This window comes from Manihot esculenta, chromosome 3, assembly GCF_001659605.2.
Source record: "Manihot esculenta cultivar AM560-2 chromosome 3, M.esculenta_v8, whole genome shotgun sequence".
Classification (NCBI taxonomy): Eukaryota; Viridiplantae; Streptophyta; class Magnoliopsida; order Malpighiales; family Euphorbiaceae; genus Manihot; species Manihot esculenta.
This window is the reverse complement of record NC_035163.2, coordinates 2,753,360-2,774,509: the sequence shown is the minus strand read 5'-3', so window position 1 is coordinate 2,774,509 and position 21,150 is coordinate 2,753,360. Positions and strand designations below refer to the sequence as shown.

General features: G+C 33.2%; 5 protein-coding genes across 13 annotated transcripts; all 5 read left to right on the top strand.

Annotated features, from left to right (window-relative positions):
• The first annotated feature begins 2,560 nt into the window (after positions 1-2,560).
• Positions 2,561-4,048, top strand: LOC110610821 (putative GATA transcription factor 22). The gene is made up of 3 exons (XM_021750900.2): positions 2,561-2,854; positions 2,945-3,316; positions 3,547-4,048. Exons 1-3 carry the CDS (start codon positions 2,657-2,659, stop codon positions 3,889-3,891), a joined length of 915 nt encoding a protein of 304 aa, XP_021606592.1. The 5' UTR covers positions 2,561-2,656; the 3' UTR covers positions 3,892-4,048.
• A 1,302-nt stretch (positions 4,049-5,350) lies between these two features.
• Positions 5,351-8,542, top strand: LOC110610757. 8 transcript variants are annotated; one of them, XM_043954620.1, is made up of 11 exons: positions 5,357-5,597; positions 5,678-5,734; positions 5,806-5,857; positions 5,935-6,008; positions 6,096-6,226; positions 6,399-6,479; positions 6,582-6,863; positions 6,962-7,573; positions 7,755-7,877; positions 8,118-8,184; positions 8,281-8,542. In XM_043954620.1, the coding sequence occupies exons 1-11, from the start codon at positions 5,573-5,575 to the stop codon at positions 8,286-8,288; spliced, it is 1,512 nt and encodes a 503-aa protein (XP_043810555.1). In that variant the 5' UTR covers positions 5,357-5,572; the 3' UTR covers positions 8,289-8,542. The 8 variants fall into 8 exon arrangements, with proteins under 8 accessions (XP_043810559.1, XP_043810558.1, XP_043810554.1 ...); XM_021750820.2 differs by having other exon boundaries at positions 5,366-5,597; positions 7,755-7,853; XM_043954619.1 differs by lacking the exon at positions 8,281-8,542 and having other exon boundaries at positions 5,356-5,597; positions 8,118-8,274.
• A 1,887-nt stretch (positions 8,543-10,429) lies between these two features.
• Positions 10,430-12,454, top strand: LOC110610877 (venom phosphodiesterase 2). Its single transcript, XM_021750950.2, has one exon. It carries the CDS (start codon positions 10,682-10,684, stop codon positions 12,155-12,157), a length of 1,476 nt encoding a protein of 491 aa, XP_021606642.1. The 5' UTR covers positions 10,430-10,681; the 3' UTR covers positions 12,158-12,454.
• A 1,623-nt stretch (positions 12,455-14,077) lies between these two features.
• Positions 14,078-17,980, top strand: LOC110610468 (thioredoxin-like 2, chloroplastic). Its single transcript, XM_021750403.2, has 4 exons — positions 14,078-14,587; positions 15,975-16,157; positions 16,971-17,135; positions 17,653-17,980. The coding sequence occupies exons 1-4, from the start codon at positions 14,381-14,383 to the stop codon at positions 17,782-17,784; spliced, it is 687 nt and encodes a 228-aa protein (XP_021606095.1). The 5' UTR covers positions 14,078-14,380; the 3' UTR covers positions 17,785-17,980.
• A 568-nt stretch (positions 17,981-18,548) lies between these two features.
• On the top strand, positions 18,549-20,565 carry LOC110610571 (uncharacterized protein At4g29660). 2 transcript variants are annotated; one of them, XM_021750548.2, is made up of 3 exons: positions 18,549-18,816; positions 19,326-19,539; positions 20,221-20,565. In XM_021750548.2, exons 2-3 carry the CDS (start codon positions 19,357-19,359, stop codon positions 20,329-20,331), a joined length of 294 nt encoding a protein of 97 aa, XP_021606240.1. In that variant the 5' UTR covers positions 18,549-18,816; positions 19,326-19,356; the 3' UTR covers positions 20,332-20,565. The 2 variants fall into 2 exon arrangements, with proteins under 2 accessions (XP_021606240.1, XP_021606242.1); XM_021750550.2 differs by having other exon boundaries at positions 19,308-19,539.
• The last annotated feature ends 585 nt before the right edge of the window (positions 20,566-21,150 follow it).

The following is a 21,150-nucleotide window of genomic DNA, read 5'->3' as shown; positions in this document are numbered from 1 at the left end:
GGGTCGGTGGAAGGAGGATATTTCTCCTCCACTTGCAGCCAGAGGTGAGTTCAAGCCTCTCCCACGTTGACTTTCATGTTTTTCATGGTTTTCACCAAATCTTTCAAGAGTTTTAAGAGTTTTGGTGTGTTTTGAAGGTTTTGAGTAAAAATAGCAAGTTTGGAAGTTTGGAGCTTTGGAAGAGATTTTCTTCATATCTCCACATTAGGATCCCTTGATCTCTTGTTTGGAAGAGGTAAGTCAAGATCCAGAACCTCTTTTACTGATTTTTGAAGGTTTTATGGGAGTTGTATGGATAGTATGCATGAATAGGGTTTTGGTTGAGGTTTTGCATAAGTTAGTGTTTAAGCATGTGTAAGTGTTGTTTTGGGTTATAAGTGAGTTTTAGGCCTTTTTATGCCTATTTTATGGTATGTGCTAGTTGGGAGTAGTTGATATGCATGTTGGGTAAGTTTTGTGTTGAGTTTGCATGAAACAGAGCAGGGTTCTGCCTAGTGGGTAAAACCAGGTTCGGCCGCCGAAGGAAGGTTCGGCCGCCGAATCCCTTGTGGAGGCAGTTTCGGCTGCCAAAGCTTGCCCCCGAAAGCTAGGCGTTCGGTTTAGAAAGGGACTTTCGGCAGCCGAAAGAGGGAGTTCGGCCGCCGAAAGTGTGTGAGTTTCATCTCTGGACGAGACCTTCGGCCGCCGAAGGTGCTGCCGAACATGCATGAGTTTCGTCTCTGGAGAGGGGTTTCGGCCGCCGAACCTGCCGCTGAACGTGCCCTGTCCAGCTTTCTTTTGCATGTTTTATGTGATTGTTTGGGGATCTTATTGAGGGTTTTTGGAGAGTTTCTTAGAGATGTTCTTGAGTTAGTTTGGTCCCTCATTTGAGTCCACCTGTGTAGGTACGGACCAGAGGAACCCCAGAGATTAGCAGTGAGCACTGTTTCAGAACCTGCAGAGTTAGTACAGAGTCAGCCAGAGGTGAGTGAAACTTCTCTTTTCAGAACTAAACTGCTTTGAGCATATGTCATGCATCATAAAATTATAGTAGGATGATTGCATTAGTTTCACGAAGATGACGCATTGCATAATACGATGTGTATGAGGCTGTGGATAGACCAAGGCGACCCCAATAGCCTTAGCTCTGTGTAAGACCTGGCCGGGCCAGGCAGCCTTCTGTAGGTAAGACCTGGCTAGACCAGGCAGCAGATTATCGTAAGACTTGGTCGGGCCAGGCGAGTAGAGTTTGTAAGACCTGGCCGGGTCAGGCAGATTGAGGTTGTAAGACCTGGTTAGGCCATGCATCCTTTCAGTGGGATTTTTGGTGGTCATGTCTATCCCTGAGATGATGTGCTGTTATGCATTCCATGAGATCGTGTTTTCAACCTATGGTTTATAGTTCTGCTCATTGGGCTTGTATAGCTCATCCCTCTCCCCTATCCCCCAGGTTTGCAGGTTCAGAGTCCAGAGGGAGTCCAGCAGGGTGTGCAAGAAGCAGAGTTATGTAATAGCTAGTGTAGACATATTCATGTAAAGAGATAATGTATAGTGTGTAGCTTTGTGCTTGACTTATAAGAGTTGTAATTCCTTGTTGTAGTCACATGATCGGTTTATGTATGTTTCTTTTATTGTTAATGAATATGAGAAAACCAGGCTTAACATTATGAGTTGATAGACCAGAAAGAGTGCATGCACAGGTTAAGCCTTGGAGGAAAGCAAAGTTTTTAATGATTTGACAGAAAATGTATGATCATGTATGGGATTTCACAGGTTCACAGGCAGTATACCAGGCTTACTACGGGTCCCGGCGACCTTAAGTCGATCTGGATCCTAGTGCCGGTAATAGTTCGGTTTTCGGGCTGTTACAAATTATTCACCGTTTAATAAAAAATAAATAACAAATTACAATATAATCATATCTTATTATTTATTAATATTTTTTACACTTATAGACCATCTTTAACCAACAACTAAAATGACCGCTGAATCTCTGTCACTTGAGCCGCAGTCAAATTCTCCATGAAGAATCAGACCATAATCCACAAAGCTCACTATACAAACTTATTCATTAGCTCGCGATTTAGACCACGTTCGAGCATATATATTCGTATAAAATCTTAACTCCAATCAAATAAAATATTCTGAGTTCACTTAACTCCAACCAAATAAAACCCTAGATAATGCTATTTTTAGAGGGATAAAAGATATTATTTTTCATATATATTCTTTAAAAGTAAGGCATAGAAGACTGCATTTTTTTTGTTAATTTTATTACAACTCTAAATCACTCAGACTACTTTTCTAGTTAGAGGTATGTTGAAAGATGTAAGGATCTTTGATTGGTTGAAGTATCCATTGATTGTTTCTAGCTAGTTTTTACTATTATTAGTTACTGCAAGTGTAAGGTAAAAGGTTAGAAAATTTTTGCAGATAGGGTTTGTCATATATAAGGCTGTGCAGTAGCAATCCACGCTTCTCTTGGTTTGTCTCTTTAACTTGTTTTGTTTAGGATCGGATGTCGTGAAGTCACGTGAATGTCTTATATATGTTTATAATTTGTAGGGACTTTCTCCTCTATTCATCTCTTTTCGTTTTCTATCTCTTCTTTATATCTATCTATCTATCTGAAGCCTTTCTTCCAATTCCATCTTTACTTCTCTCTCTCTCTCTCATCATGACTCCTCTTTATCATTCTCCTTTTCTTATAGACCTCAATGAAGGACAACAACATGATCAACTCTTCTTTTCAAAATCTACAGAAGAAGAAGCACCCTCTTCTTCTTCCTACGTCTCAATTCTCAACAACCCATCTCAAGAATTTGCAGATTACTACCATAGAGACTTGCAGCCATTAATACAACACCAAGCTGAGGTATCTTAATTATATATGCTTAGGTTATAATATATTATTTGGTTTCCCTTGTGATCTTATTACTTTATCTTCATCTTGTCTTGATCTTAGGCTAATATTTCTGCTTCTCATGGTGGATCATGGGATTATCCGAACGAGAACGAGAGTGGCTTCAAATTATCATCTGCTGTTTGCAAGGAAGAAAATACAAATGAAGACCAAAGAGAGAACAGTTCTGTTAAGTGGATGTCTTCAAAGATGAGGTTGATGAAAAGGATGATGAGCTCATCGGATCAAACAGTTTCCGGTAAACCGGAGACTTGTATGCACAAGTTTGAAGATGACAAGGAAAGATCATTACCCTTGCAAGACGATAACAGCAGCAAAAATTTCTCTTGCAGTAGTAGCAACTCAATTAGGGTTTGTGCAGATTGTAACACAACAAAGACTCCTCTTTGGAGGAGTGGACCAAGAGGTCCTAAGGTATACAAATTTCTCCCTCTCACCTTTGTATCACTACAAGAAATTAAACACTAGTGGGGCTAAGAATCGCCATTAAGTTGCCCCAACTGAAGTCTTAGTGGCGAAGTTTTGATATTTATCCATAAAGTTTAGGTACTTTTAGTGGCGATTTTCTTCCCCACTAAAATTTCGTCACTAAAGATTCACTGCTATATAAAACTCAATTTCCTCACAATTAAATGCTGGTGCAGTCACTTTGCAACGCCTGTGGAATTCGGCAAAGGAAGGCGAGAAGAGCCATGGCTGCTGCTGCAGCTCAAACAGCAGGTGCGAGTGGAACAATTTTTGGTTCTAAGGCATCGGCCATGAAGACCAAGATGAAAAATAAAGAGAGAAAAACAAGTGACAGTCATCTTCCATTGAAGAAAAGGTGCAAATTTACAGCGCAAGCTCGAGGCAGAAAGAAGCTTTGTTTTGAAGATTCACCAATAAACTTGAGCAAGAATTCAGCTTTTCATCAACAAGTTTTCCCCCAAGATGAGAAGGAAGCAGCAATCCTACTCATGGCTCTATCTTATGGCCTTGTTCATGGGTGATGAATTTCTACAAAATCTTTGTTTGGTTTCCTTCAATTTTATATTAGAGCTAAGTATTAATTTTGGGTGAGATTGTTTTGAGAGAGAGAGAGTGAAATCATGTGTGAGTGTGAGCAACCAAATTAAATTCAATAAGAAAGAATAATTAGATTTGTTATCTGAGGAGGGAGGAGTTGTGTTAATCGGAGCTGATACATTATCCCTTCTTAAATAATTTAGATGAGTACTCGTCAAATTATATATTTTTTATTTAGTTTTTAAAAATATAATTGAAAATGAACTCACAAATTTAATCTGTATCTGAATAAATATGAGAGATTTTAAATTCTATTTCTCCATCTAAATTTTTTTTTAATTTAAAATTTTAAAATTAAAATTTAGTTTCGAATAAAAGTAATTTAAAAAAAAATCAATTAAATTGAATTCTTACACAGGGGGAGAGGGACACTGATAAAGTCAAGTATGTATAGTAGAAATTGTCATGGTGATATTTGACAATTAGGGCAGTCAATAATGTAAGGTTCACGAGATCCAATTGAACATAACACAGGAACCCACTTTATCTCTTATTGAGTGGTTCAGATCAACTGATCAATATTGTCTAATCAAACCGGCCTCAAGTTTTTTTTTTCTAAAGATAATTTTAGAGTTGAAGAGTTTGAAGAATGGGTCATCAAAGGAAGTCCAAAAGAAATGGTGGTGATGATATATAATATAATGAAAAGATTTAAGACACATGGAACTCGTACGGCTATAAACTTCTTATCCGGTTCTGAAATGAAGGAAAAAGAAATAAAAAAAGAAGAAGGAAAAAAAAAAGCCTGCAGAAAGTACTTTTGTTATGAGATGTTGTCTGGATTAAGACTGGTATTGAAATTTTTGTTGAAGAAGCATAGGGTATGAGATTCCACTGATTCTCATATCTCATAATAGAATATGAAAATTTATAGTAATTACGAAATTATTAATTATTTTGAATTAATAATTATTTTAGATCAAGTAAAAAATAAATTAAAAAATTATTTAAATAAATTTAATATTGTTTTAATTAATATCAAAATCAATCTAAATCAGATAAGGACTACCCATATATAATGAAATAGAGTTACAAAATTTAATTTTAACTTAATAATTATATTCGAAGATAACTTCATAAATTTATTAAAATCAAAAAAATATAAACAAAATCACTATTTTATTAATATGAAAATATAAGTCAGATACTCCCTAAAAGATAATTATTTTTTTTTCTGATACTTATGTAAGGACAAATTCATAAATTAATGACATTTATATGAATTTTTTAATTATTTAAAATTTTATAATTCGAAATAACTTTAATGCTACTAATTATTAAAACTTACTCGTAAATAATTTTGAAGATTTCCAACAGGGGTAGCATATTAGGATCGACGATGCTGAGTTATTAAGACAAAACTAGAGTTGTGTCTTCCGAAAAAGAGGTGGTTATTATTAAGGTTGTGAGGACCCCACCATTTCAACTTCCTGCAAGTTCAACCACAGCCACACTTTTCCATCCAATCCTTTTTCATTTTTTTTTGTCCGTCCAGATAGCTCGATCTTGTTAGAATTGAAACACTATATGCAAAATAAGATCAAAGTCTACTTTCTAGTTGCTGCTTGATCTGATGCATGCTACTTCACAAAGCTTTCATCTCTGATGCCAGGAACCATCCACGTTTCAGGTACTAAAGCTCTGAATCAATCTCTTAACCATTTGCCGAACCTGGCAATTACTTAGATGCTTGTTTTGTTTCAATCCCAGTTCTGGAATTCATGGCTTTTCAATCTTCATCACCCGTTCGACAAATGTCCATAAAGAGTAAGCACTAAGCAATCATTGTCAATTGCTTGAGAAGAGAATTCTGCTGATGCTTATATTTCATGATGCAGTTTCCTTGGGTAAAAAAGAGCACCAGACTTGGGACAAGGGAGATTTCTCTTTGTAAATTTTCTCATCCCTACTCTTTTTTCTGCTTAACAAGTTAAGAATTTTTGCTTATGTTTCCAAGTTGTGTGCAGTCCATTAACAACTCTTCGCGAAAATTTGATAGTAACACTTCAGGATGCTCAGGGAAAAGAAATATCACATACAGGTTTTGCATAATTGTTTCCCATTTTGCTTCAATCTGTCGAGACTGAAGCTGTGAATAGCTGATAAGGATAAGTGTGTGTAATGGCAGTTGTTGAAACTAGGCTGGTGATTGAGAAAGGTACTTGGGATGATATATTTCCCTTTGAAGGAGGTGGGCATGTGCATATGAAATTGCAGTTTGTCCTCAGTGAAGAAGAACGACATCGTATTCGAATCATGGTATTGTTTCTGCCACCTATACATTCAGGTTTTTTATTTGGTTGCCATTGTTCCAGAAGATACAGCTAGTCTGTTGTTTTAATTTATTTTCTGTAGTTACAAGTTGGAAGCATGGTCTCTTCTTCTTCTTCTCTTAATGTGGTTGATAGTTATGTGTAGAGTTTATTTACAGAGAGAATCAGCATTGAGAAAGAAACACAGTGAACTTCTCAATAAAGAAGGAACTCATTCTGTTCATAACCAAACAAACCCAGTTAAGGATTAAATGCATTGTGTTTGAAAGTTTTGCTCTTCATGAAACAAATAATATGAAAAGTGCGTGGGTGATTTTCTAATGATTTTCCACTTGTTTTAGAATGATACAGATAGACTTGAAGACCCTTCATCTGCCTTTTCTTCGTCAGCTAAGTTTGATGTAGATCAACAGAAAGGTTCCACTAGTACTCCTATCAGAAACATTCATTCAGAAGAAGCATCAGGTTTTGGAAGCTCAGGATCAGTAATTGCTGCAAAGAATCAAGCCCCTGCAAAACTCAAGGTATATGAAGCTAATGACACACAGAAGCAGAGTACAACGGAGAAAACTCCCAGCAAGATAAGAAACATGATTAGTGCCTTTGAAAATAGTTTAAATCAGGTATCCTTGTACTAATGTTTTTTCATAAAATTCATAGTATTCAATACCAAGTTTTTGTTTGTGAAAAAATATAATCAGCAAAACTTGTATTAAAGCAAGATATGAAATCTAACGTAAGACCAACATCGGTAATATCCCAGTCAAGCAAGAGTATTAGAAGAGAAGATCAAACTGGTGGTATTAGAGCTCTTGCGGGGTCTACATCCTCTCTTGAGGCAGGTCGATTGAAGAAGTTAAGAGCCGGACATATTCAAAATGAAGGAACAACAGTAGATTTGAAGGGTAAAGTCGAAGCTATGTATAAAGTTGACATCCAAGAAGTGAAAACATCTTCTGAAAAATTAGCAAGAACATCAATAGGTGAAAGAGCTTCTGTCTCAGGGAGAATGCTTATTGAAAAAGGTACACAAGTATTGAGTAACTTGTTCGCTGGAAGAAGAAATTCTGGTGGCAATTCACTCAAAATTGAACAAAATAAAGGAAAAGAAATTCAGCCAAAAGGTTCACAAGATGCAAAAATTCAAGCTAACTTAGGAGATGAACCTCATTCCTCAGAAGGCTATGGTGCCTGGATATTTCCTGATGGAGGAAAACGCATGTGTATCACAACTGGTGGAAAACAAATAATGGATCTAATGGGAAGTTTCCATGCAGAATCAAAAAGCCAACAGGGGAAGATGAACTATCCCATAGTAGAAAATGAGATAGAGGTATCTCCTAATCATTGTTTTGCAATTCAGTTCAGACTAGAACAATCTTGCAACTCATTTTGTCTGTCTAAACATGGCATTGATGACTATATATTGCATTTCATCAGCAAGTTTAAGATCTATAGTTTTGTTTTTCAAATTAGTATCTAAGCTTGGCATGCATGGTGGCACTGATATTCAGGAGAAAGAAGGTGATAAGACCTCTCCAAGTAAAAAACACACAGAATCAGTAACTGAGGGTTCAACAGATGCTGAAACTTCTAGAGGCTCGGTTGGACAGGTTGCATATCTTCTCTCCTTTGCGGTACAAAATTTTTTTGTTAATATTATGCAGATAGGAGGCTTCTGCAATACAATAACTGGGTGTTAAAAGATTCAGGCAATTTTTGAATTCAAAAGATCTAAATGCTGCTAAAGAAAAAAGAAAAAGCACGTTTGTAACAGCCGGCTAAAATTGGTTTAAATTTCCTTGTCATTACTGATGTGGGAATGTTACAACGTCAGTAATTGGATTAAGTCTTGTTGCTTTCTCTGTTTTGGGCAGGTGATGAGAGTGGTGATCATGGTTGGATTCGCAACACTAGTTTTCTTCACCAGACAAAGGAAACCAGGTACCCATGTCTGAACTTGTTCATACATTATTCATTGTATCTTGTAATACAGAGAGAGATTATACTGATAAAAATGGAGTATTGATGATGTTTCAGATTACTAAGCTGATGGAGATATCAATTTCCTTTGTCATCATGGAGCCCACCAATTGTTTTGTAACTAAACGCATTCTTTTTCAATGAATAAAGTAGAGGAAATGTGAATAAAGGCCATTGCTAATTCTGGTATATGTAAATTCCATATTACGAATAAATTTTTTAAAAAATAAATCTATGGCTTTTTTAAATTTTTAAACTTGTAATTGAGAATTGAGAATTGAGAATTGGGATTGGAGAATAAAATTTAATATCTCTCAAATATATTCAGATGCACTTGCACTTACCAGGAGACTACACTTATGAGTTCAAATCTACGATTAAATAAGAATATTTTATGAATTTACAATTATAACATTTAATTAATAAAATCTATAATTTCTTAATTTAAATTTTATATTAAAATTAAATATATTTTATATTTATTTCATGTAATATTAAATATATTATATTAAATAAATATTTATTAAAAATAAACTTTTATTATATAGAACATCACATATAAATAATATATATGAAATATTATTTTAAAGATTTATATTCAATATTATAAATATGTGAATATTTTTTATATTTAAAAAAATTTCATTTTTTATTTTAATATTTTAAATAAAATAAAATACTATATATTTTAAATTATGAATTTTTTATATATATTTTAAGCCTTTTATTAATATTTATGATATTATATAAAAGTAAAATAGAAAATAAATAATAAAATTAATGAAAAATAGTATTATTGTAATAAAAATATATATTAAAAATTATTTTATTATCTAAATAAATTTTAAAAATTATATTATAATTTACAGTTAATTTATATAAATTTAATTTAATTATTTAATTATAATTACAATAAATTAAAAAAAAGTTGACTATACCTATTCTATTTTGATTTATTAAATAAAAAAATATAAATATTTACCGCTTTTTACATTTATATTATAATCTTAAAATCTTAGATGATAAAGATAACTTTTTCATATTTATTTTAATTTTAATTATTATTAATCAATTTTAATTAAAAGATTTTTAATCCAGATACATAAAATTATTATTTAAAAGGCTTATTAAATAAAAAAAATTCAAAATGTATTCATATTTATATCTAAAATTTTAAATTTTAGATAACAAAATTAATTTTTTTTCAATTATAATAAAAAAAATAAATTAAATATGAAAAATTATTAAAAAAATTATAATATAGTCCCTAAAATTTTATTTGACTAATAAAATAGTACTTAAAATATATATTTTTATTTCAACAATATTCTTTTTTTTAATTCTATTATTTACTTTTTATTTTCATTTTTACACACATATTATTGTTTAATAAAAATTTAAAATATAAAAAAATTATAATATGAAATATATAATATTTTATTTTATTTAATATTATTGATATGAAATATAATTTTTTATGGATCAACTAATAAATTAATATACATCATATTAAATAAAAATATTAAATATATAAAATAATTTATAAGAAATGTAATTATCATATTTAAATTTTTATAAAAATTATAAAATGGATAATTTATGTATATTTAATATTATTAATGTACAATATATTATTTTTTAGATACTAAAAATATGTATATAATTTGAATATAAAATTTCAATGAAATATTTTAATATATAATATTTTTTATAGTGAAAATTTATTTATAATGAATATTTATTTGATATTATATATGATAAATATAAAGTAAATTATTTTTAATATAAAATTTAAATTAAAAGACATATATTTATTAATATAAAATTTTAGAAATTATATTATAATTATCATTAATTTTTTATATTTAATTTAATCTTTTTAATTATAATCCTTTTAATTATAATTATGATAAATAAAAAAGATTTAATTTTATTATATAAAATTTAAAATTTTAGATATAAATATGAATTAATATAAATATTTAAATTTTTTATTCAATGATTTTTTTTAAAAAAATAATTTTGTATAATGCCATGTGAATTAGAATTTTTGTTATTAAAATTGATTAAAATAAATAATTAATATTAAGAAAAATATTTAAAAAAATTAATTTTATTATTTAAAATTAAAAATTAAAATATAAATGTGTAAAGCTGTAAAGGTTTAACCTTTTTTTATTTAATAGTCCTTCTATTTTTCTGTAAAGTTCTTAATTAATCGCTCTACCAATTTCATTTGAACAAGCCATTGACTCGTCGATGGTAAGCTGATAGCCACCTTTTAACATCTCTCTTGCAACGTCCGCAACCCTTTCATCTCACTCCATTTCTCGTTCAATTCGCTATCTTTCAAGTCAAGTTTTGTCTTCTCAACTCCCGATTCCCCTTTGAATCTGAGAAACAGAAAGAAAGATAACATCTTTTTCTGCACAATTTTCAAGTTTTAGTTTTTTGAATCATGGGTTCTGTTTCGGCTTTGAATTTCACAAAGCCTACACAGATACCAACTCAAGGAGAAGACTCACAGAACCCCTCCACTTCTCTTCTCTCTTTCGACACTGATTCCTCTGATACATCCAATCCTCCTCAGAAACGCACCACCACCACCATCTTCATCTCCTTGATCCTCATCACTTGCATTGCTCTCTCTGCTGCCTCCGCCTTCGCTTTCCTCTTCTTCTCTTCTTCAACGACTGCGTCGGACCAGAAATCGTCTCCTCCGGAAGAAACATCTCGTCCGTTGACCAAGCTCAATCACCCTGTAGTCCTCTTGGTTTCTTCTGATGGGTTCCGGTTCGGGTATCAATTCAAGACTCCAACGCCAAATATTCACCGTTTGATCGCCAACGGAACTGAGGCTGAAACGGGTTTGATTCCGGTATTTCCTACTCTAACTTTCCCTAACCATTACTCTATTGTTACTGGGCTTTATCCTGCTTATCATGGCATTGTCAACAACCATTTTATCGATCCACTCACTGGGGAATTCTTTACTATGAGCAGCCACGAGCCCAAATGGTGGCTTGGTGAGCCACTCTGGGATACGGTGGCCAATCATGGGTTAAGGGCAGCTACCCAATTTTGGCCTGGGGCTGAGGTGCATAAGGGTTCTTGGAATTGCCCTGAAGAGTTCTGTATGTTCTATAATAGTTCTGTCCCGTTTGAGCAACGGGTTGATAAGATTTTGAGCTTTTTTGATTTGCCTAGCGATGAAATTCCTGTTTTCATGACCCTGTATTTTGAAGATCCTGATCATCAGGGCCACAAAGTTGGCCCTGATGATCCAGAGATAACTGAAGCTGTTGCTGGAATTGATAGAATGATTGGGAGGTTGATTAATGGGCTAGAAAAGAGAGGAGTTTTTGAGGATGTTGATATTATTATGGTGGGTGATCATGGCATGGTTGGTACATGTGATAAGAAGTTGATATTTCTAGATGATTTGGCTTCTTGGATCAATATTCCAGCTGAATGGGTGCAGTCCTATTCTCCGGTGCTCGCCATTCGTCCCCCACCGGGCGTGTCACCGTGGAGCATTGTTGTGAAGATGAATGAAGGATTGACATCAGGAAGAGTTCCTAATGGGAAGCATTTGAAAGTGTATCTTAAAGAGGAGCTGCCTAGTAGGCTTCATTATTCAGCAAGTGATAGAATTCCACCAATCATAGGGCTGATTGAAGAGGGTTTTAAGGTAGAACAGAAGAGAACAAAACATCAAGAATGTGGAGGATCACATGGTTATGACAATGAAGTTTTCTCCATGAGAACTATCTTCATTGGTCATGGTCCAGATTTTGCTAGAGGAAGAAAGGTGCCATCTTTTGAGAATGTTCAGATATATAACTTGGTTACTTCAATTCTCAAGATACAGGGTGCTCCTAACAATGGGTCTCTATCATTTACAAGTTCTATTCTTTTGCCTTCTCCTAAGTAAATATGTCCTAACCAGCTCCTTGAGTTGTCTCATCTTCTCAACTGTCACATCCCTTTGTTCAGACAGTTCATCTGTTATGAACTGCTACATGGGTGGAACCTAGACCGGGTACACATGGATCTGTAGGTAAATGAGGTTTTATGTGGACCCCATTATATATTTACACTATGGGTCCAATGTGGACCTGGTCTAGGTAAGTATTTTTCTGTAAAATTATTGAAATGTTAAGGGTTTTGATTAGCCAGAATTATAAGCTATTAATTGATTACTTCCCATTTTCAGGGATTGTCAGCTTTACTGTTTTTATATTGCAGATAAGTGTATGCATAATTAGGACAAGGATATGCTTTATTTTCAAATGAGATGGCTTTTGGCAAGAGGCTTAATTCTTAGAATTTCAGTGCTTGTTGTACTAATAACTTTTGCAAGCCAAAACAAAAATGGCAGAAACCAAGTTCAGCTCCCAAGTTCAGTGAGTTTTCGTTTCTAGCAAACTGTTTATGCTATTTCTTTGCACTGTTCTGCCAATGTTAGTATCAGGTGATTGAGTAGGTTGGAGTCAAGTGTCTTTACACTTCAGCACATAGGATTTCTCTTGTATAATAGATTCTAGGTGACTGCTCTGTTGATTTCTTTCTTCCAACGCAAACTTATTTGAGTATTGATGTTGAAACAAACACATAACATTAGTTACACGCACTCTCAAACTCAATATATCTAAAATTTAAGCCATATAGCCCAGATCGCAGGATTATTTGGAATCCCATCATTTTGCAATGAAGGGATTCTTCAACAGAACATCACCAAAGTAGACACAATCACGATTCATGCCATTCACCTATACATTTATATATATATATAAATTCATTCTCCTATATTATATAATCTCTCCATATTATAAAAATAAATATATAGTTTTTACACATAAAAAATGTCAAAGAGTTAAAGGCTAATTTAATTAAAATATAAAATAATATAAATATCAAAATTTTTAATCTAACTTAATATTTTTCTCACATGACAACAAAATAAAAAACTCTATCCTAACAAAAAACGAGAGGCCTCTCTCCTTTCTTTATATGTATGTAATATTAAAGAGACAGATTTAATATTTAATCTCTGAGCATTACCATTATTAGTAAGTTAGTTTCTATATTTTTAAAAATTTATTAAATGACCTTATCTTTTTTCTATAAGCCAAATAGTAATTTGATCATTTTTTTAATTAAAAATAGATGAAAAATGAATAAAAAATCTAATTTTGCCCTTAATAAATTCTATCTATGAATATCATAGTTAACAAGTCAATCCTGTATTTTCAAAATTTATTCTCTCAATTGTTGATCTATTTGATTAATTGAGCAAAGTTGAATAGTTTTCAAAGCTGAATTTGAGATCTTGATATTATCAAGGGAGAATTGCCGAGAAAATAAACTAAAGACCAATCGAGATATGAATTATTTGCATTTTTTATTATGTCATTTGATCTCATAAATACATCAATCACATTTTATACTTTGATGAATGAGATATTTCATCTCTTTATTAATAAATTTGTAGAAGTGTATTTTTTTATTTTTTTTATCAATAAAAGAAGAAAAAAAATAAAAAAAAAATTTTTTAAAAAGAATTGAATAAAAAGAATCGAAAAGGAAAAAAGAGAAGAGGAGTATTTTTAGTGATAAAAATAAATAAAATTAAATGAAATGATTATTTCTTTTAACAGACATAAAAAATAAAGAGATTTTAGAATTGATTTAATAATAATAATAATATAAAGATATTTTAAAACTAACTTAATAATAATAATGGCAATACACGTATACTAAATAGTAAATCTATCTGTTAACAAAATTAAAACACATAAAATCCCATTCAAGCCGAAGCCAAACAGAGCCCAAATTTGGGTGGGTAACTGGGCAACCGTTAGAAAAAGAAGAAACTACAGCTGCCGCTGAATTTCACTCTTCCGCGAGAGACCAATATAAACGTGCAACTATCTTCTTCACACGTTCTGGTTCACACAAACACTGAGGAAGTGAGGAAGAGGCGGCCGCCAGACACTTCTCTTGATCACGCATCCAAAACGAGTAGGACTCCTCCTGACTTCATTTCCTCTCCCTCCTTCTATGGCTTTCTTCTTTGCTTTTCAGCCCATGTAATTCAATCTCTTCTGCAATTTCAGAAATCTTAGTTGCCCCCTTTCTCTTAATCAATCTCTAAATGGCTGATGTTTTTCGAATACCATCTTTTCATTCACTTTGTTTCTCTTCTTCTTTGCTTACTTCCTTGAATTCTCTCCAACCGGCTCTTCCCCCAAGTCAGAATACTAAAAATTCAGATAAGAGGATTTACCCTTTAGTGTATTCTTCTGCTGGTGGTGCTTCTCGCTTCACTCACACGCCTAGGAAGCAATTGCTTTCTTTTAAGGTACCGACTTTGGCCCTCGATTGAGCGATTTCTTTCTGCAAGAGTTTGAGTGGAAATTACAAGGACCCTTTTGTTTTAAGGGGTCAATATCTGATCTTTTTTTATTTTCCTGTGTGCTGTGAGCGAATTATTGGATACCCATATCCTGAAATCGTGTGATTATGTTTTATTCATATTTAGGATATATTTGTTTGTTTGATTAGCCTGAGAACTGAACACTGCCAAATTTTATCCCTTTAGCATTAGTTATTTAAGAGTATTTCCTGTAGCAGATTAGTTGCGATAATGCGGAATTCTTCAACATTTTCATTAGCTTTGCCATATAATATGCAATTTTGATGTTCCTGTGTTCCATGTCTTTGATTAAGACATGATGCTCAAAGCTTTAAGCCACACTAGCCTCACTCCTCTCCTAAAGCTTTGTTCTTCTGATTGCTTACTTTTCTTATTGGTTTGTTGTTGGGCCACTAGACAGGTTTAAACTTTACAAAGATTTACTTGGTTCTAATGGATGCAGGCTTAGTAGTTGAGTCATTTTATTTGGTTTTTATTGTATTCTTATGTACCTTTGAAGCAAATTGTAACTCTGGATGCAGACATGCTTCAGAAAATAAGAATTACATATATATGTTTTCTTCTTTTCATATTCTTTGGTTTTCATTATTGTTGTTTATAGCAATGATTTTGTCAAATCATTGTCTTTAACTATTTACCAGTTCATGTAAATGAAATGCATTTGCATGTGTCCAATTAATTTATATTTTAAGGTATTTAATTGTGTTGAAACACTAGACTCGCACACACACTCATCAATCGCAATATTAGAGAAACAAAAAAGAGAATAGACACATGAAATTTAACATGATTCGACTACAAGATTTATGTCCGCAGGCAAGGTAGAGATAAAGTTCCATTATAATGAAAAAGCGTTATACTCTCGGAGCTCTCAAATCCTAACTCCAATGTGTTTTCCAGAATCTCACATTAACTTAGGACAAGGAAAAAACACAATTATTTATACGTTATCTTATTTCTCCAATTGGAGTCGCAATGCGGACTTTTTAGATTGTGTCACAATTTGACTCATAAGAAAATATATCCATAATTCAAGCCACATAATTAACAAATTGTTTTAGTTGGTGAATATTTCAGTGAATTTCTTTTGCTTGATCCTTAACTTGGCGTGAACAAAGGTTTTGAGACAATGATTTTACTGATATGCACAAATGTTAATTAGGCTGTTGCTTTCTAAAGTTCACATGAATTGCAGGATATTATATAAAATTATTCTTTTATTATGTTCTGCGTCGTGGTTTATAAAATTTATATTGGTTGATTTCCATGTGAGCTATAGCTAATAATCCTTAAACTTCAATACTTTATGGAGGTACATGCAACCATTGCTGAAACCGACCAGCCAAAATGGTGGGAAAAGAATGTAGGACCAAATATGATTGACATTCATTCTACACAAGAATTTTTGGGTGCCTTAAGTCGAGCAGGAGACAGATTGGTTATTGTTGAATTTTATGGGACTTGGTGTGCTTCTTGCAGAGCATTATTTCCCAAGGTAACTTGCTTTATTATATGGCATTTCATTCTTTATTTTTCTATTATTATCCATCCCTTTTATGTATTTCATGCATTAATACCCAAAAGGATAGAGAGCTTTTCCTTTTTTTTTTTTTTAATAATCTATTATTGTGTTTCCTATCTTGTCAGAATGAAAGGCACCATTTCTCATTCATCTTTGAATATGCAACGATGTATAGTTAAGTGAATTACCAAGTTTTAGGTGGAAAGTTTGTATAACAGAGATTATGAGGTTTTATTAATGGTGACGCATGCATGTGAATTCGTCCCTTGTGAGTAAATACCTTAAAAGAAGTAAATTAGAATATTTGGCCTGTCCACCATGGCTGTCCACTATCTAGCCAGAGTTGCATGATGTATTTGAAAATTCTAGAAGTGTTGACGATAGCCACTGCATTGTTCTTTTTCTTTCTATTCCAATTCTTTAGAGCTTTATTCACTTTCATTACCTTTTGTTTATTCAAATTGAGTGGGTGGTTTTGGATGGAATTAGAAAGGCATCTTTGGTTTTCTTTCTGTTATTTGTTTGTAGCGTTAAAATTAAGAAGCTCGGACCTCCGAGAGTTAATGTTAATATGAAACAGATTGAATGTGGTTCAGGATATCATGGGATCTTGTTTATATATTTTATGGTTCATTTTGGCATTTTATTATCGTGTGATTTTGTTTCCAGAAACCTAAACAGGAAGTGGTATTTGTGAAGAGAAATGTAGGCAAACAGTTAAAATATTTTGTTCTGTCTGAAAGTGCTGTGTCTTGCTGATTTTCATTCTTGTGATGTATTGGACAGCTCTGCAGGACAGCTGAAGAACATCCCGATATATTATTCCTTAAAGTGAATTTTGATGAAAACAAGCCTATGTGCAAAAGTTTGAATGTTAAAGTTCTTCCTTACTTCCACTTCTATCGTGGTGCACACGGACAACTGGAATCCTTTTCGTGTTCGCTTGCAAAGGTTCGCATTCTCTGCTGCTATTTCTTTAAAATATTTTTTTTAACATTTGATGCTCATCTTCATTCGTCAATTTTCAAAACCTGTTTTTAAACCCCAGAAACAGCACTTCTCCTTGTTCGTCCGCCAGAGAGTGTAAAATCTTCTCCCTTTCTCCAGTCTTTATTTTATCCCCTTGAACTGAAGGAGGTGTTAAACCAGTTTGTAGAGATTGAATGAATTGTCAGAATCTATATGATCATCTGAGAATGCCTAATTAAATTGAAAATTTGAAACCCTTGGAAGAGGCAAGCTCCTATTGCTGAATTTGAAAGAGCATTAAAATCCATGTAGTGGGAAAATCAAAAAGGCTTTTTCTTTTTTTCCCATTCTGAGAAATCTGTAATAGCATATGTTGAATGCATTTCAAAAAGGAAACTAGGATTTCAATTAATTGACTACAGTTAGATAAGATCATCAGTTTATGTTTACTTGATCTTGACTGTTATTTGCGTGTGGTTCTTCTCCAAACTTTCTGCAGTTTCAGAAAATAAAAGACGCCATTGCAATTCATAGCGCAGCCCAATGCAGCATTGATCCGCCGAAAGGAGTTGGTGAACTTACTCTTGAATCTGTGTCAACTCCACAGGACAAGCCAGCAGGATCAGCATGAACATATTGCTCTTAATTTAAGCTTTTGTCTATAGAACACGAGTAATGCTGAATGTTACTTGCCTAATGAATCTCAGTTTTTAGGTATCCATTGTTTATCTGTATATTTCCAATTTTTTCAAGTGTCCAAGCGAAAGTAGCAAAAGTTGTTATCCTTATTGTAGAGGTATAAACTAAGTGATTTGTGAGTTTTTCAAGGCTAAGGTTCATAAAATTTTGATTAAACTCGATTTCGTTTTTTAAAATGAATTTAATTTTTAAGCTCATTAAACAAAGAAAAGAATTACGAATGAGTTTCAATATTCAATTTGTGAGCTTGATTTATTTTTAAATTTATAAATAGATTTATAAACAGATTTGGAAAATTTATGAATAGATTCATGAATGAATTTACGGAATAAGTTTACACAAAAATGAGAAATATTTATAAAAAAAAAATAAAGAGAAAAAAGATATTGAATGAGATAATCGTTGAAGTAATTAAATAGTTTTAATATTTTCTTAATATTATTATTATTTGTTTTAAAAAATAATAATTTAAAAGACAAAATTAAGATATTCTTATTATAAATTACTATACAGGTTGTATTAAATATTTTAATAATATATACTATATTATTTGTCATTAAAAAGAACTATAACCTAAATACAAAATTAATACCCATATTATATAAAATACTTTAAATAATATAAATTATGAAAATGTTAATTAAAATGTCCATTAAATCCTCATCCTAACACTTCTCTCTTAACCTTTCAACACAGCCGCCCGTTCCCGCCCCTCCCCCGCCTCTCCCTCTGGTACAGACGCGCGCCTCCCGCCGATCGTCCGTCTGCTCTTCACGCTGTCAACGTCGTTCCTGCGTCCGCTGGTCTTGGTTACTTCTTCTCTCTCCTCCGCCGCTCCCTCCGGTCTTCATCGCTGCATCCGCTGGTCCATTCCTTCTGCCGTCGGGTGCTGCTCCTCGCCGCTGGTCCTCGTCCTCAATCACGCCGCTGCTGATCCTCGCTTCTACGTCCTCAGTCACTGCAGGTTTGAATGGGTTTTGAGATTGTGGTTTCAGATGTGTAATTTCTAAGATTTGTGAGATCTATTGATGTATTTTTCCGAAATTTGTGGAAATGTTAAGGTTTATGTGAATGCGCTGGGAGTTGTATTTGTGAAATTTATTTTTAGATTTGTTGAAAAAATAGACTATTGCGAATGAATTGAGAGTTGTTTTAGATTATTGAAATGGGTTTATAAAATTTATTTATTCAAACGTTAATGTGAGACTCCTGAAAAATTATGGAAAATGCTAAGATTTGTATAAATGTGCTGATGATTGTAATTGTAAAGTTGCCAGAGTACGATTAACCTCCGGATTTGAAATTATTGCTTATATACCTGGATTGGCCATAATTTACAAGAACATTCTGTAGTCTTACAGAATTAGTAAGAGGGGGAAGGGTTAAGGCAAATAAAATCTGTGATTGAAAGTTAAAATACTCTGTTGGCTGAATTTTTAACTACTTTACAAACAGTGAGTACTCAATTCGCAGATGAGCACGAAAAGGTAGCAGAGGAGCAGAAATGGCAAGCTACCTATGGAGAAAATATTCTGACTATGTATACACCAAGTGGGAAAGAACGATTCTTTGGGATATGATGGAGCCATACAAGAAACCCAAATCCTTTACTCCTCTGGTTACTATATACATAGCCGCTTTCTACACTGGGGTCATTGGCTCTGCCATCACTGAGCAACTCTATAAGGTAAGATTCCATCACTTTCCTCTACAATTTTCCCCTCAGCTTTTTCAGTCTTTTGATGCTCTGTTTCAATTCTGGCTTTGGCTATTAGAATTATTTGCTTAGTATTAGATCCAGGGTTTTTGTGAGACACACTGGTAGAAAAGGATGGAGCTAAATTTGTTATATGGGTTCTAAAGCTAATAATTGAACATGAGAGGATATGCGATGGAGTGGTTGTCTCTTCCTGTCCTGCTTCATTGATTTTCACAAATTCTATCGACTAGGTAATCATAGGAAAATGGACATGAAGGTGTAGCAAAATAGTAATAAAATGATTTTTTTTTAATAATTTTTTTAAATTGCTGTTTTGTTATGCTGTGGTTGTTAAGAACTCTAATGAATGTTGTCTATGACTGCAAAAACTTGCTGGTCGATCACATTATTCTTGAGTTATTAGTGTCTTCTTCGTAATCTCTTTTCCATCTTCATGGTTTTATCGTGCTTTTGTGAGCTTTCATCAACCACCTCTTCTTATCTAGCTGCATATAGGATGCAAAAAATCATTTCTGTCACATAATCCAACTATCTGGTATTTTGTTTAATCTTGATGATCTAAAGGTCATTGGAGTTCTTGTGTTCCTTGTTTGGGGCTGCAAGCTTCTGAGAATCTAATTGAAGAATTGTTGTCATGCTATTGTGCAGGAGAAGTACTGGGAAGATCATCCAGGCGAAGCAGTGCCTCTCATGAAGCCAAAGTTTTACTCTGGTCCATGGAAGGTGCTTAGAGGGGAGACTCTGCCACCCAATCAGTGAAAACCATCACAATCATTTTACTTGTTCTGGAGTTCCATTCATTCCCCCTCCCTCCACCCCAACATCATCTCTCCATCATGGAAGTGGCGCAGATTTTGATAGATTTTATCACTCAAATATTTGCCATTGCTTGAAAAATGTAATTAGAACAACCTTGTCATGGTGCTGATGCTTTTGGTAGCACAATGCATAATTGAACAGGAAGATCCCATTGATATATTTTGTTTTTGAAGATGGATGGTGTTTCCATAAACCCGAAAATATCACCTTCGCTTTGCAGGTAACAAATCATAGCATCCATTAAATTCTATGCATAATGCATGGTGAACTGTATATTTTATCTGAATCTTCCTCTGTAATGGTATGGAACAACAGTATCATTAGAGTAGATTCGTGCTTTAAATACAATAAGTCAGATGATCGGAAAATAAAGAAATAGTTAATATATTCAAAGATATCTTATGTCATCATATCCAGGTCCCCTGTTCTCCTGTTCGTGGAGATGTAGAATAAAGAAAGTGCTTTAACATTTAGCCTTTAGATAGCTAGAGTAATGAGATTAATTGGGTTTCTGTTTTCATATGTTTGGGGTTCAATGATCTCTCTTTTATATCCTCCCTTATGTTATGCAATCATTAAGCAGTTGCAAAAATAATCTTTGTGTTCTGATACTTGGAAGGTTGGCATTGCCCAGCTTGCATCACATTCATATTTGAAAACAGAAACACTCTTAGTGGAATGATATTTACCACCTTTTTATTTTGTTCTTATATTTTACATTTACATTAAGAAGTCCTTGAGTTTTAATTTTGTTTGTTA

Coding starts and splice junctions, on each gene's coding strand:
- LOC110610821 (XM_021750900.2), top strand. CDS start 2,657: ATGACTCCTCTTTATCATTCTCCTTTTCTTATAGACCTCAATGAAGGA. Junction 2,855..2,944: donor TAATACAACACCAAGCTGAG/GTATCTTAATTA, acceptor TCTTGATCTTAG/GCTAATATTTCTGCTTCTCA. Junction 3,317..3,546: donor GTGGACCAAGAGGTCCTAAG/GTATACAAATTT, acceptor ATGCTGGTGCAG/TCACTTTGCAACGCCTGTGG.
- LOC110610757 (XM_043954619.1), top strand. CDS start 5,573: ATGCCAGGAACCATCCACGTTTCAG. Junction 5,735..5,805: donor TCGACAAATGTCCATAAAGA/GTAAGCACTAAG, acceptor TTCATGATGCAG/TTTCCTTGGGTAAAAAAGAG. Junction 6,009..6,095: donor AAAAGAAATATCACATACAG/GTTTTGCATAAT, acceptor GTGTAATGGCAG/TTGTTGAAACTAGGCTGGTG.
- LOC110610877 (XM_021750950.2), top strand. CDS start 10,682: ATGGGTTCTGTTTCGGCTTTGAATTTCACAAAGCCTACACAGATACCA.
- LOC110610468 (XM_021750403.2), top strand. CDS start 14,381: ATGGCTGATGTTTTTCGAATACCATCTTTTCATTCACTTTGTTTCTCT. Junction 14,588..15,974: donor AGCAATTGCTTTCTTTTAAG/GTACCGACTTTG, acceptor TACTTTATGGAG/GTACATGCAACCATTGCTGA. Junction 16,158..16,970: donor GCAGAGCATTATTTCCCAAG/GTAACTTGCTTT, acceptor TGTATTGGACAG/CTCTGCAGGACAGCTGAAGA.
- LOC110610571 (XM_021750548.2), top strand. CDS start 19,357: ATGGCAAGCTACCTATGGAGAAAATATTCTGACTATGTATACACCAAG. Junction 19,540..20,220: donor TCACTGAGCAACTCTATAAG/GTAAGATTCCAT, acceptor GCTATTGTGCAG/GAGAAGTACTGGGAAGATCA.